The 14,849-nt window shown below is 46.0% G+C and overlaps 1 protein-coding gene across 1 annotated transcript in view; it reads right to left on the bottom strand.

Moving 5' to 3' along the window:
* mrvi1 (murine retrovirus integration site 1 homolog) overlaps window positions 1–14,849 on the bottom strand; it is a 270,208-nt gene that overhangs the window by 115,753 nt on the left and 139,606 nt on the right. The window contains exons 9-10 of the mRNA XM_038806059.1: window positions 13,304–13,404; window positions 4,320–4,399 (exon numbers count right to left, since the gene is read on the bottom strand). Coding sequence (XP_038661987.1) covers window positions 4,320–4,399; window positions 13,304–13,404 — 181 coding nt within the window. The remainder of the gene's footprint in view (window positions 1–4,319; window positions 4,400–13,303; window positions 13,405–14,849) is intronic.

Here is a 14,849-nt window from a genome sequence, read left to right as displayed (position 1 = left end):
CAATGGAGCTCACCCATAGTGATGGTACCTAAACCAGACAGTACCCAATGGTTGTGTGTGGACTATAGAAAGGTTAATGCAGTTACAGGAATGGACTCTTATCCTATCCCACGTTTGGAGGATTGCATTGAGAAAGTAGGACAATCAGCTTTTATTTCCAAACTAGACTTACTTAAAGGTTACTGGCAGGTACCTTTATCCAAAAGGGCGAAGGAGATTTCAGCTTTTGTGACTCCAGATGGTATATACCAATTCAAATTTATGCCATTTGGCATGAAAAATGCCCCAGCCACATTTCAACGGTTAACTAACAAAGTTGGTTCAGGATTACCGAATTGTGCGGTATACATCGATGATCTGGTAATTTTCAGCCAGACATGGAAAGAACATTTAAAACATCTGATGGAGTTATTCGATCGACTTCAGGAGGTGGGTTGGTGGTAAACCTAGCCAAAAGTGAATTTGGAAAAGCCCAAGTCACTTTCCTTGGCCATACAAACAGATAGTGTCTAATGGTGACACGGGATGTGAAGACAACAGTTATTGAGGAGTTTTCAATACCCTCGACATGAAGGGAAATAATGCGATTTCTTGGCATGAGTGGATTTGATCGAACATTTGTAAAACATTTTTGTCGCCTGGTTGCTCCATTGATGGACTTGCTGAAGAAACATCGAAAATTTCAGTGGACAGCGGAGTTTCAACAGGCCTTTGACTGCCTGAAAGCTGTAATAACCAATGCTCCTGTGTTGGAGAATTACAAGGGACTCTGTGATCAGATTGAACTAAAGTAACTGACTTTAAAGAGAAATGCTGAGGCGTAGAGAAATGGACGGATCATGCAGAGACCTTCTTGTTCAAAGAAACTGTCAATCGAGAAGGATTCCAGTTGGAGGAAAAAGAACAAAAATGGACTATATTATTATTATACCTGTTTGCGTGTGTTGTTTTTTGAAACAAAAATGTATATTTACTGTGTGCATGTCTTAAAGGCTAGAGAAAAGGTGAAAAATGAAGCCATCTTGAAGTTGATGGTTTCCCTTGGGGGGAGTTGTCATGTGAGAGTAACTTTCAGAAATGGGTGTTTTTTTAGAATAACTATAGTGGGTGTACCATTAACAAATGGGTGTTTATTACTGCAGTGATGTCAGAGAGTGGGTGGAGCTGGGCTGTCTGTCTGCTTTATTTTCGTTTTTGAGCAGGCTGCTACAGAGTGAGTTTTTTACTTTCATTTTCAGAGAGAAGAGCTGCAGTGAAAGCCAGCAGATGTGCATGGATCTCTCTACAAGCTAAAGAGTGTTCATTTGGGTGATTTCAAAGGGATAACTGCTCTCATTAGAGAATTTAAACCTGATCTCTGTGTTAAAAGGGTCTTTTGTCTTCTGGATGTTGTTTGGGAATTTATTAAGGATTACTTACTGTTGTATTCTTTGGGGGTTGTGTTTGAATTAATGGTTGCTAAGAAGTTCACTGTGTGTTTTAAAAAGGTTAACTTGAGTACAGAGAATAAACATTGTTTTGCTTTAAAAAATACTTTTCCATTTCTGCTGTACCACACCTGTAGAGTGGGCCGTGTGCTCCCCATACCACAATCTGGTAAAAGTTGTGGGTCAGGTGATCTCCATGATACACTTTGGGGTTCTCTAAACCCTGGCCCATAACAGTATTAATTATCTTTGAGCACTTATTAATAGGGGACAGCAACATTTCTGTAGTGTAGTAGTTATCACTTATGTCTTCTGGGGGCATGTTTGTGGTTCAAAAACAGGCAGCAATATTCATAGAATCTATGGCATGGAGACAGGCCCTTCGACCCAAACTGGTCCATGTCAACCAAAAAGCCCATCTAAGCTAACCCCATTTGGCCCATATCCCTTTAAACCTTTTCTATCCATGTCTCTGTCCATGTCTCTTTTAAATGTTGTCAATGTCCCTGCCTCAACCACTTCCCTCGGCAGCTCATTCCACATACGTACCACCCTCTGTGTAAAAAAAGTTGCTCCTCAGGTTCCCATTAATTCTTTCCCCTCTTAACTTAAACCTATGCCCTCTAGTTCTCGATTTCCTAACCCTGGTAAAAAAGACTGAGTGCATTCACCCTATCCATGCCTCTCATGATCTTATACACCGCTATAAGATTACCCCTCAGTCTCCTAAACACCAAAGAAAAAAGTCCCAGCCTGTCCAATCTCTCCCGATAACTCAATCCCTTGAGTCCTGGCAACATCCTTGTAAATCTCTTCTACACTCTCTCCTGTTTAATAACATCTTTCCTATAGGAAGGCAACCTAAACTGAACACAATACTCCAAGTGTAGCCTCACCAACGTCCAGTACAATTGCAACATGACTTCCCAACTTCCATACTCAATGCCCTGACTGATGAAGACCAGCATGCTAAAAGCCTTCTTCACTGCCCTATCTACCTGTGACTCCACCTTTACAGAACCGTGCACCTGAACTCCAAAGTCTCTCTGTTCCACGATACTCCCTAAGGTCCTACCATTCACCGCGAAAGTCCTACCTTGATTTGACTTTCCAAAATGCAACACCACACACATATCTGTATTATAGATTCATAAAATTTGCAGTGCAGAAGGAGGCCATTCGGCCCATCGAGTCTGCACCGGCTCTTGTAAAGAGCACCCTACCCAAGGTCAACACCTCCACCCCATCCCCACAACCCAGTAACCCCACCCAACACTAAGGGCAATTTTGGACACCATTTGCCATTTCTCAGCCCACTTTCCCAGCTGATCAAGATCCTGCTGCAATTTTTGATAACCTTCCTCACTGTCTACAATACCACCTATTTTAATGTCATCTGCAAACTTACTGGTCATGCCTTGTACATTGTCATCGAAGTCATTGATATAGGTAACAAACAGCATTATTAACTTTAAATATTAGTGTTATCTAGAACGCGGCACCTTAGTATCATAATGGTAATGTTCTTGAACTAGTACAGTAGTCCAGAGTTCTCAACCAAAGTTGTGCAAACATGAGTTCAAATCCCAGCACAACATCAGAAAATATAAATCAGGAATCGGCTGTGACTCAGCTGATACCATCCTTGCCTCTAATTCAGAACGCTATGGGTTCAAGTGCCTCCAGTATTTGATCACATAAATCAATGCAGATGCTCCAGTGTAGTACCAAGAGTGATGTGCTGTCGGAAGTGTTGTTTTTAGGGGGTTATTAGATGATCTGCCCTTATTTGTCAGTTACATTCACACCCGAGTGTCCTCCGGAGTGCTGATGGCCTCTGCGACCAGTGGGCTCTGCACTGGCTAGGGTGCGTCATCAGCGCAAGAACATTATTTAAATTTAATACGTTTCCTTTTAAAGTTGTCTTTTTGTTACATTGCTTCTTTCGGGACTGTTAATTTGTTTATTAGTTTAGTTGTTAAGAGTTTATTTAACTGGTAGTTAAAAGAGTGTATAAATAGAGGATAGCTGGGACACTGGGTTGTGTGGGAGGAGAGCTGAGACTGAACAAGTCAATAAACTCTCTCAATGAAGAATTGCTCTGTGTCCTGGTTTTTGCTTCAATAACGAGCTTGGATTCCATTAACATTACCATCCAACAATAACGAGGGAGTGGAATAGAGTTAATAGCTGGAATGGGATTTGTGGCAGGGACTGATGAAAATGACTTCAGGCTTCCCAGTATGTCATGTCAAGACAGCTCTGCCTGATGGCAGATGTGCCTGGAGGGCACTTGATTCTAGGCCTCCCTCAGAGAACTGATACCCAGCTGGTGGGTGAGACCCTCATCCGCCCATTAAATCCCGGCCATTATTATTTGTCTGTCCCGTTCAAAGGATCATTGAAGGAATTGTTGTGATTAACATCGATGTCCTTCTGATTTATATTATTTATAAGTTAAAGTGTGAATAGCAAAAAATAGATAGAAAACAGGCAATCAGTGAGAATGAAATTGAGAGACAGAGTGACAGGAAGGCAGAGAGAATTAGACTGTCAGAGAGACGAGATGGAAAGTAAAGGAAACACAGAGAGTCAGATAGATACAGAGGTGAAAGAGAAAGAAACAGAGAGAGACCAAGATAGAGCGAAAGAGAATGAAACAGAGAGTGACAGAGATAGATTGAAAGAGACAGAGTGGAAGGGAAACATTAGAGACACAGACAGAGAGGAAAGACAGAGGGCGAGAAAAACTGAGAGAGACAGAAAGAGAGAGTCAGCTGCTGCATCAGTATGATAAATGAAGATAGAAAAATCAATTGAAACATTAATAATTGAAGAGAATGAGCATGGTGTGAAGTCAGTCAAAGGTCTCTGTGCTGAACAATATTTTACCAACAGAGGTTAGGGAACTTGTTGAGGACATGGAGGTTCTGGAATTTCTGCTCGACCGTCGCTGGATAGGACTGTGTGATCTGCAAAGAACAAAAGAAAAGTTCAAACACAATTAGAAGCTAAATAAATTCATGCAGACGTCAATTTAATAGGGTCCTGTTTCCCATCTGAGGAAAGATTATCTAAACACTGTGAAGGGGGCTCAGAGAGGAGAGGTGGTGGTTGAGGGGGATAAACACCAGCGGTGTGTAATAAACACTGGGGAGGGGGGACAGTGCGGTGGCACAGTGGTTAGCATGGCTGCCTCACAGCGCCAGGGACCCGGGTTCGATTCCAACCTCAGGTGACTGTCAGTTCGGAGTTTGTATGTTCTCCCCGTGGGTTTCCTCCGGATGCTCTGGTTTCCTCCCATAGTCCAAAAATGAGCAGGTTAGGTGGATTAGCCATGCTAAATTGCCCTTTAGTGTCCAAAGGCTAGGTGGGGTTACGGGTATTGGGCCTAGGTAGGGTGCTCTTTCGGAGTGTCTGTGCATATCGATGGGACGAATGGCCTCCTTCTGCAGGTAGGGATTCTATGAGGAGGGAAAACTAAACATAGAGGGGAGGGGGAATAAACACCAGGGGAGGGCGAGTGAATGGCTGAGTGAGCGTGAATGAGCATGAGTGCGAGCATGAGTATTTCCTCCAGTTAAATATTGGGAAGACTAAAACCATGGGGCGGGATTCTCCGACTCTCCGCGCCGGAATCGCTCTCAGCGCGGGGTTGGAGAATAGCCATTCACGCCGGAAATCCGGCGCGACGGCGTTTCTGCGATTTTCTGCGGACCCGCCAGTCGCGCACGGTTGACACAGTGCTGGTTGGGGGCCGTTGGAACAGGCCCCTGTGGCGATTCTCCGCAGTCGATCGGCCAAACACCCACAGGCGTGGTTTACACCTGGTACCACCTGGCGGGGGGGGCTGGGACCCGCGGCCGTGGTAGCGGTCCTGTTGGGGCTGGGGTAATCTGATTCTGGGTGGGGGGGGGGGGGGGGGGGGGGGTGCTCAGCAGTGGCCAGGCCCGCAATTGTGGGCATGTCGGTGCCACCCGTGCCGAGTTAGGGAGCTGCGCACGTGCACGGCCACGCGATCTGGACAGCAGGGCCCCACCGGCAGCTAGAGCTGCGGGACGCATGCCAGGACTCTGCTAGCCCCCTGCAAAATGGAGAATCACCCAGACTTTCTAGGAAAAAGTCCGGAGTGATTCGCGCCCGTTTTCCAGCAGGCGTGGGGACTTAGTCCTTAAAAGGGAGAATTCCGGCCAGGGTCTCCAGTCCCTGTCACAAATTCTGTTCCTGAGCCACCAACACCACCCCTCTCTGCGTCAGGCGAACCAGACTGTCCACAATCTTACTGTTTGACCCCGAGATGAGCTTTCAACCACATTTCTACTCACTGCCTATTTCTACTTCTGTATCATCGTCTGATTCCACCCCTGCCTCAGTTGTTTGCTGATGGAAACCTTCATCCATGTCATCGTCACCTCTGGACTTGACTATTTCAACTCCTGGCAGGTCTTCACAGTCTTCCCTCTGTAAACCTGAGACCATCCAAAACTCTTCAACCTGTGTCCTGACTTGCAGCTCATCACCTCCCGCAATGGGAAACTCCATTGGCCGTCTGGCGGGACAGAGAATCCCGCTGCCGGTGGGGCGCGCTGCACCAGAAACCTGGTGCGGTGGGACAGAGAATCCCGCTGCCGGTGGGGCGCGCTGCACCAGAAACCTGGTGCGGTGGGACACAGAATCCCGCCCAAGATGTTCGTCAAAGGAAAACCTACCTCTCTGACCAAGCTTTGGGACACCTGTGCTAATATCTCCTTACATCGGTTTCTAAAACAAATGTTGTTTATAATGATTCTGTGAAGTGTCTTTGGATGTCTTATTATCTCAAAAGCACATTGTTGTTCTTAAATGTGAATTTCTGTCCGTGTGTGTGAGATGATACTTCCATGAATGCCTGCTGTTTAATTACTTATTTTTCATTGGAGTTTTATTCATTCATGTGGACATCACTGGCTGGGCAAGCATTTATTGCCCATCCCTAATTGCCCTTGAACTGACATCTTAAAGAGTCAACCATATTGCTTTGGATCTGCACTTGTAGGTCAGACCAGGTAAGGATGGCAGGAAAGGAAAGGACATGAGTGAACCAGATGGGTTTTTATGACAATTGACGTCATTTAGCAGTCATCATTAGGCCTTTTAATCCCATATATTTCTTAAATTCAAATTTCACCATCTGATGTGCTTAGATTCAAACCCAGGTCCCAAGAGTCTCTAACCCTAACCTAAACCCTGGGTCTCTGGATTACTAGTCCAGTGTCAATACCACAAAACCACCACCTCCCCCGAAGTACAATATGCAATTGGAAATAAATGAGCTGATGCTATCTAAGAACATAGAAAATACAGCACAGAACAGGCCCTTCGGCCCACAATGTTGTGCCGAACTTTTGTCCTGGATTAAAAACAAATTAATCTACACCCCATCATTCTACCGTAATCCATGTACCTATCCAATAGCCGCTTGAAGGTCCCTAATGTTTCCGACTCAACTACTTCCACAGGCAGTGCATTCCATGCCCCCACTACTCTCTGGGTAAAGAACCTACCTCTGACATCCCCCCCCCCCTCTATATCTTCCACCATTCACCTTAAATTTATGTCCCCTTGTAATAGTGTATAGAGGCTTCCAAAAGACATTTGACTTAGTCCAGCGTGAAAGGTTGTTAATTGAGCTTGAAATTGGAAATCTCATGTAAACTTTGGGATTGGATAAGAACACATTCAGTATTTGTACGATGAATTGTGTAGGAATGGTGGGAACCAATGGGGCCCCTCCACAGGACACTGTACTGGGACCATAACTGTTTCTAATTTACATCAATATATAGCATACTTGGATGGGTTGTGTCATTGGACCAAAAATCCAGAAAATGTAACTTTAAATCTCATCACGGCAACTTGAAAATACAAATTCAGTTTTTAAATAATCTGGACATTAAAAACTAGAATCCGTGAAAGATGTCAAAACCTAATTTAGCTCACAGTGCCCTTTGAGGAAGGAAACATGTGTTTGACACAATCTGGTGGAAATGTGACTCAACTGCCCCTGAAGTGACCCAGAAAACCACTCAATTGCAGCAAACTGTTACCAGGAGGAAAACGTGGCTTTTGAAGATACCTCAGGAAGTGAGCAGTGCAGCGATTTGGATTCATTTGGCACCTTTCATGACCGTAGGTCACCACAAAGCACATCACAGTCACCAAAAGTATTTTTTTGAAATGTAATCACTGTTGTACTATAGGAAATGTGGCAGTCATTTTGTGCACAGCAAGCTCCCACAAAGCAAACAACATGAATGACCGGTCAATCTGTTTGTGGTGGGGGGGGGGGGGGGGGGGGGGGGGGGGCGCGGTGTTGGAGGGATGCCAGGAGAACCCCCTGCTGTTGGATTAGTCCACTTCAACATTTTGCTTGAGCAATGTTCGAAAATGCCAAATTTGGATCAGTAATGCCCTGCAGTGTCAACCTAGGCTGTCTGCTCTTGTGCCCATAGTGAGAGGCTCGAACCCACAGCATTGTGACTCAGCTGAGAGCACTTTCAATCTGAAGCACACAGTAACAAAATAAATGTCTACATCATGTGTTTTCGGTATTAATTGAGGGATAGATATTGGTCAGGACACTGGGGGAAATCCCCCTGCTCTTCCTTGAGATACATCGATAGATAGATAGAAGATAGGAGCAGGAGGAGCCTTTTGGCTCTTCGAGCCTGCTCTGCCATTTATCACTATCACGGCGAATCGTCCAACTCAATAGCCTAATCTTGCCTTCTCCCCATAATATTTGATCCCATTCGCCCCAAGTGCTGTGTCTAGCCGCCTCTTGAATATATTCAATGTTTTAGCATCAACTACATCCTGTGGTACCAAATTCCACAGGCTCACCACTCTTTGTGGGAATAAATGTCTCCTCATCTCTGTCTCAAATGGTTTACCCTGAATCCTCAGGCCGTGACCCCTGGTTCTGGACACACCCACCATTGGGAGCATCTTCCCTGCATCTACCCTGGCTAGTCCTGTTAGAATTTTATAAGGATCTATGAGATCCCCCCTCATTCTTTTGAACTCCAGCGAGAACAATCCTGACCTTTTTAAAAATAAATTTAGAGTACCCAATTCATTTTTTCCAATTTAGGGACAATTTAGCACGGCCAATTCATCTACCCTGCACATATTTGGGTTGTGGGGGCGAAACCCACGCAAACTCGGGAAGACTGTGCAAACTCCACAAGGAGAGTGACCCAGAGCCGGGATCGAACCTGGGACCTCGGCGCCGTGAGACAGCAGTGCTAACCACTGCACCACCGCGCTGCCCTGTACAATCCTAACCTAGCCAATCTCTCCTCATATGACAGTCCCGTCATCCCCAAAATCAGTCTGGTAAACCTTCACCGCTCTCCCACGAGAGCAAGAACATCCTTCCTCAGAAAAGGAGGCCAAAACTGCACACAATATTCCAGGTGTGGCCTCACCAAGGCCCTGTATAATTGCAGCAACACATCCCTGCTCCTGTACTCGAAACCTCTCACAATGAAGGCCAACATACCAATTGCCTTCTTTACCGCCTGCTGCACCTGTATGTTACCTTCAGCGACTGGTGCACAAGGACACCCAGGTCCCACTGCATACTTTCCTCTCCCAATTTACTACCCTTCAGTCGTAATCTGCCTTCCTGTTTTTGCTTCCAAAGTGAATAACCTCACACTTATCCAAATTATACTGCATCTGCCATTGATTTGCCCACTCGCCCAACCTGTCCAGATCATGCTGCAGGATCTCTGCATCTTCGTCACAGTTCACCCTCCCACCCAACTTGGTATCATCTGCAAACTTTGAGATGTTACTTCTTGTTCCCTCATCCAAATCATTAATATATATTGTGAACAGCTAGGGTCCCAGCACCGATCCCTGTGGTATCCCACTGGTTACTGCCTGCCAATTTGAAAAGGACCCATTAATTCCTACTCTTTGTTTCCTCTCTGCCAATCAGTTTTCTATCCACCTCAATACATTTACCCCAATCCCATGCACTTTAATCTGAGACCATAGAACATACAGTGCAGAAGGAGGCCATTCGGCCCATTGAGTCTGCACCAACCCACTGAAGCTCTCACTTCCACCCGATCCCCGTAACCCCATAACCCCTCGTAACATTTTCTTTGGTCACTAAGGGCAATTTGCCATGGCCCATCCACCTAACCTGCACGTCTTTGGACTGAGGGAGGAAACCGGAGCACCCGGAGGAAACCCACGCAGACACGGGGAGAATGTGCAGACTCCGCACAGACAGTGACCCAGCAGGGAATCGAACCTGGGACCCTGGCGCTGTGAAGCCACAGTGCTATCCACTTGTGCTACTGTGCTGCCCAAATAATCTCTTATGCCAGACTTTGTCAAACGCTTTCTGAAAGTTCAAATATACCACATCGACTGGCTAATTCTTGTCAACTGTACTCGTTACATCTTCAAAGAATTTTAACAGATTTGTCAAGCATGATTTCTCCTTCATAAATCCGCATGCAGCCGAGGGTCTTCAATCCCCTTGGAGACTCCCACAAGTGCCTTTCCATCTGGTCCCCGTTTTTGGGGACCAGTACCAAATGGCACTCACCCAAGGTTCCCGAGTGTGATAGGAGTTTTATGGTCATATGAGAGGTCTGATAGGGCCTCGATTTAATGTCTCACCCAAAGACGACACCTCTAACAGTGCATCTGACTACCAGTACTACCCCTCTGAAGGTGTAGCGGTTCCACAGTACTACCCTTCCACCAATGCAACACTCCCCCGCAGTACTGCCCCTCTGGCAGTGCAGTGCTCCATTAGTACTGTCCCTCCAACAGTGCAACACTCTCCCAGTACTGCCCTTCCAACAGTGCAGCTCCCGCAATATGGTGGTGTGTTGTTGCAACATGCTTTTAAGGCATATCAGCAGAACATCACTGAAAGAAAAATGTGTCATATGATCCATGAGTGACTAGGGTGTAGCGAAATGTACTGAGCAGGGAGAGTCAAACAAAAACCATCATTAAAAATTGGGTGAAAGAAGGTTGTGATTATAATGGGTGCCTTCAGGAGTTCTGAACAACTACCTGAATAGAAAGCAAAGACACTGGGCACGATTTAATGGAAAAATGTGGTCACGATCAGGAACTGCTGGAAACTTCCCGACACTCGATCCAGTGAAGCCGTCACCGGAATCAAACGTCCACTTAACGAGGTCTCATGGGCTTCATGCCACAAATGATAGTCTTGCCAGCTGATTCACCAGGACCGCGCCAGCCGGCTCTCTTCCAACAAAGGGGAGCAGCAGTTAAATTGATCCTGCCGAGCAAACCCCACACAGCTCACAGCCATGCCACCCAGGAGACCAGCTCCACGATTCGGGGATGCCAACCTGGCCAGATTGTTGGATGCGGTCAAGTGCAAATGGGATGCTCGGAGGGTCAGCCACTGGGCAGCCAGTTCCACCTGGGAGGAAGTGGCAGTGGCCGTCAGCTCGGGGAGCATTATCCGGAGGACCGGCACACAGTGCCTTTAGATGATCAATGACAGTAGCAGAAAGGGGGGTTGGTGTTCCTAACCTGACACACTATTATTGGGCACCGAAGATGAGGTGATGGTGGCGGGTGGTATGCAGAGTGGGTCAAGATGGAGGAGGAGTTCTGTGGGGGATTCAGCTTGAGGGCCATGGTTATGGCTCTCATAACCATGGTGTTCGCTCTGGGGAAGTATATGGGGAGCCTGGTGGTACAGTCAAAGGCCAGGGTGTGGAATCAGCTGAGGAGGCACTTTAAACTGGAGGGGGTGTCAGTGTTGATGCCAGTGTGTGGAAACCATAGGTTTAAGACGAGGGAGATGGATGGGATGTACGGGAAGTGGAGAGAGATGGGACTGGAGGGGGTGAGGGACTTGTATCTGGAAGGGCAGTTTGCGGGATTGGACAGTAGCACGGTGGTTAGCACTGTTGCTTCACAGCGCCAGGGACCCGGGTTCGACTCCTGTCTTGGGTCACTGTCGGTGTGGATGCTTCGTGTTCTCCCTGTGTCTACGTGGGTTTCCTCCTGGTGCTCCGATTTCCTCCCACAAGTCCCGAAAGACATGCTTGTTAGGTGTATTGGACATTCTGAATTCTCCCTCTGTGTACCCGAACAGACGCCAGAGTGTGGCGACTAGGGGCTTTTCACAGTAACTTCATTGCAGTGCTAATATAAGCCTACTTGTGACACTAATAAAGATTATTATTAGAATTGCCAAGTGGGAGTGAATTTAGGTATATATGCAGCTGCAGGACTTCGCAAGGAAGGAGTGGATGGCGTTTCCCAGGTTGCAGGGGTATACCTTACTGGTGCAACTGCTGCTCCCGGACGAGTCAGGAGAGGGTAGGATTGGGGATATATATGGGTGGTTGGGGGAGCAGGGGAGGACCAAGTGCAAATGGGAGGAGGAGTTGGGAGAGAAATATACTAGTGTCTGTGGTGTGAGGCAATGTGCAGGGCGAACTCAACCTCATCTTGCACGCGAACAGTATGTTACTGTTCTTTTTACACATGTTTGTAATAAAATACATAAAGAAAAAAAGAAAACATAGATGACATCACACTCTTCAAAGTGTTTGCCAAGATTCAAATTGTCTGCCCTAGGATAGGATTACAGACCAGGCCCTAACAGGGACTGAGCTACCGGACAGAAACCCCAATATTTTAGTTAATTTGTAGAATGTGAGGAAAGGATACTTTGCTCTAGGAGTGATTCCACACAAAAATTCCGAAATGGTATATTAAAGCAAATTTTATTAGTAACGTAAGTATTAATAACTTAAACATCATAAAGAAAATAACTTATAATTACCAGTTAAACAGTGCTTAACAATGGCAATGAAACACTAAATCTCCATACAAGAAAAACCTATCTCAGGTCACAATCCACCTTTACATACAGTTAGCCAACCCAGGAATACTTGCTGCAAAGAGAGTTCTTGGATACACCACTTTGGGAGAGAAGACCTCCAGGAAACAGTTGCAGATTCTTGCCCGTGTCAAACTACTGTTTAACCCGCCAGCCTTTTCAGAAACTGCTGTTCTGCTCACAGGCAAAATCTTTTTAACTGAACTATTTTTAGAGAAGCTGTTCGTCTGTCCAGTCAAATCTTTAACTGACTGTTTCTCCAGTGACTGCTAGTCTGTTCATAAACTGAACTCAACAACTGACTGTTTCAGCCCCTAGCTCCTCCCATTAACTACATCATTTAATAAAGCTGAACACAATGTCTCTAATTATCTACTCCCCAGGGAACTCCATCATATAAACAAAATTCCATTAGCCCAACTTTTACAATGCTTTATTTGCCCCTTTGTGGCCAAAGTGTCTTGCTTTTAAACCAGGACTTTTAAACAAAGATTACTGCAGCAGATGTATACATGCACCTCCCAGGCTTTTAACCCTTACTGCACTAAATACATACAATACAATATATCTGAAATTCCTACATTCATCACAATCATTGGTAACTATTTGTTTTTGGCCAAGATTGACACAGGGGCAAGTGCCAAATACCACCTCTGCAAATTCTAAAAGACATGTATCCATTGATATGAAAGGCCATGGTGAAGTCTCCTGCTATGAAACTTTCAGGATACAATGGTTCTCTAATTCTATGTGCGGGATTCCAAGTCCTGGGGTGAAAGTAAAACCCTCATACTAGAACTGAACAAGAATTGTTGCCATCAGGGGAGGAGAGGCAGAATCAAACAAGTTGTTGATTTCTGGATGGCTCCTCCCAGATTGTCCACTATTTATGCCATTTCTCCAGGGTTTCCCCCAGAGGTTGCAGTGGTCAATCAGGAAAATCTCCACAGATGTCAAACTCCACATTGCTTACCTTATCTGTGTTGTTTGGTCAAACTCCCTGTCTGGAGAGCTGGTGACATCTGGCAGGACGATTGCTGGTGTTCCACTTACCCTGGGATCAGCTCCTAATACCTGGAATCAGATTGAATACACAGCTAATTACACTTTAAAAAAAATAAAATTTAACTCCCTCCACCTCACAATGACACATATCTCAATAAACCTGCAATGGCCTCTTCAAAGCCTGGAATTAGATTTAGTATTTGTAGCTTGGAAGAGTTATTAATAAGCTTCTTTCACACCAATAAAAAAATACAAAGTCAAATTGTTGAGTTCCTGAGATCACAACCCTCTCCAGACTCTTCCATGACTCCCAATCCTCCCATTGACGCTGCACTGCCAAACATGATTGCAAAATTAAAGGCTTGCATTTGAACATCCCAAATCATGTTATAACCAATTAATCAATTTCTGAAGTATAGTCACTGTTACATTCTTGGAAAAATGGCAGACATTTGTTCAGAGTAAGATCCCAGAATTTTCTTTTTCTTTAAATTTGGAGTACCCAATTCATTTTTTCCAATTAAGGGGCAATTTAGCATGGCCAATCCACCTACCCTGCACATCTTTGGATTGTGGGGGTGAAACCCATGCAGACACGGGGAGAATGTGGACAGTGACCCAGAGCCGGGATCGAACCTGGGACCTCGGCGCCGTGAGGCAGTAGGACTAACCCACTGCGCTACAGTGCTGCCCCAGATGCCAGAATTAACAATAATGATCAGATAATCTGTTTTAGCGATGCTGATTGAGGGATGAATATTGGCCAGGACAACAGGGAATCTCTCCTGTGCTACTTCAAAATAGTGTCATGGGATGTTTTACATCCCTCTGATAAGGCAGACAGGGCCTTGATTTAGCGCCTCACCTGAAAGTACTGCTTCTGCGTGGATTTCCTCCGGGTGCTCCGGTTTCCTCCCACAGTCCAAAAATGTGCAGGTTAGGTGGATTCACCATTCTAAATTGCCTCTTTGTGTCCAAAAATGTTAAGTGGAGTTACTGGGTTACAGGGATAGGGTGGAGGCATGGATTTAAGTGGGGCGCTCTTTCCAGGGGCCGGTGCAGATCCAATGGGTCAAATGGCCTCCTTCCGCACTGTAGATTCTATGATTCTCCAACAATGCAGCAGTCCCTTGTCATTGCCTTTCTGACAGTGCAGCCCTTCTTCAGTACTGACCCTCTGACAGTGCGGCACTCCCTCAGTACTGACCCTCTGGCAGTGCAGCACTCCCTCAGCACTGACCCTCTGATAGTGCAGCACTCCCTCAGTACTGACCCTCTGACAGTGCAGCGCTCCCTCAGTACTGGCCCTCTGACAGTGCAGCGCTCCCTCAGTACTGGCCCTCTGACAGTGCAGCACTCCCTTGTCATCGCCTTTCTGACAGTGCAGCCCCTCTTCAGTACTGACCCTCTGACAGTGTGGCACTCCCTCATTACTGTCACTCTGATAGTGCAGCACTCCCTCAGTACTGACCCTCTGATAGTGCAGCACTCCCTCAGTACTGACCCTCTGACAG

Source organism: Scyliorhinus canicula, chromosome 9 (assembly GCF_902713615.1).
Source record: "Scyliorhinus canicula chromosome 9, sScyCan1.1, whole genome shotgun sequence".
NCBI lineage: Eukaryota > Metazoa > Chordata > Chondrichthyes > Carcharhiniformes > Scyliorhinidae > Scyliorhinus > Scyliorhinus canicula.
Note: the sequence above shows the minus strand (reverse complement) of the source record. Positions and strands in the feature narration are given on the sequence as shown.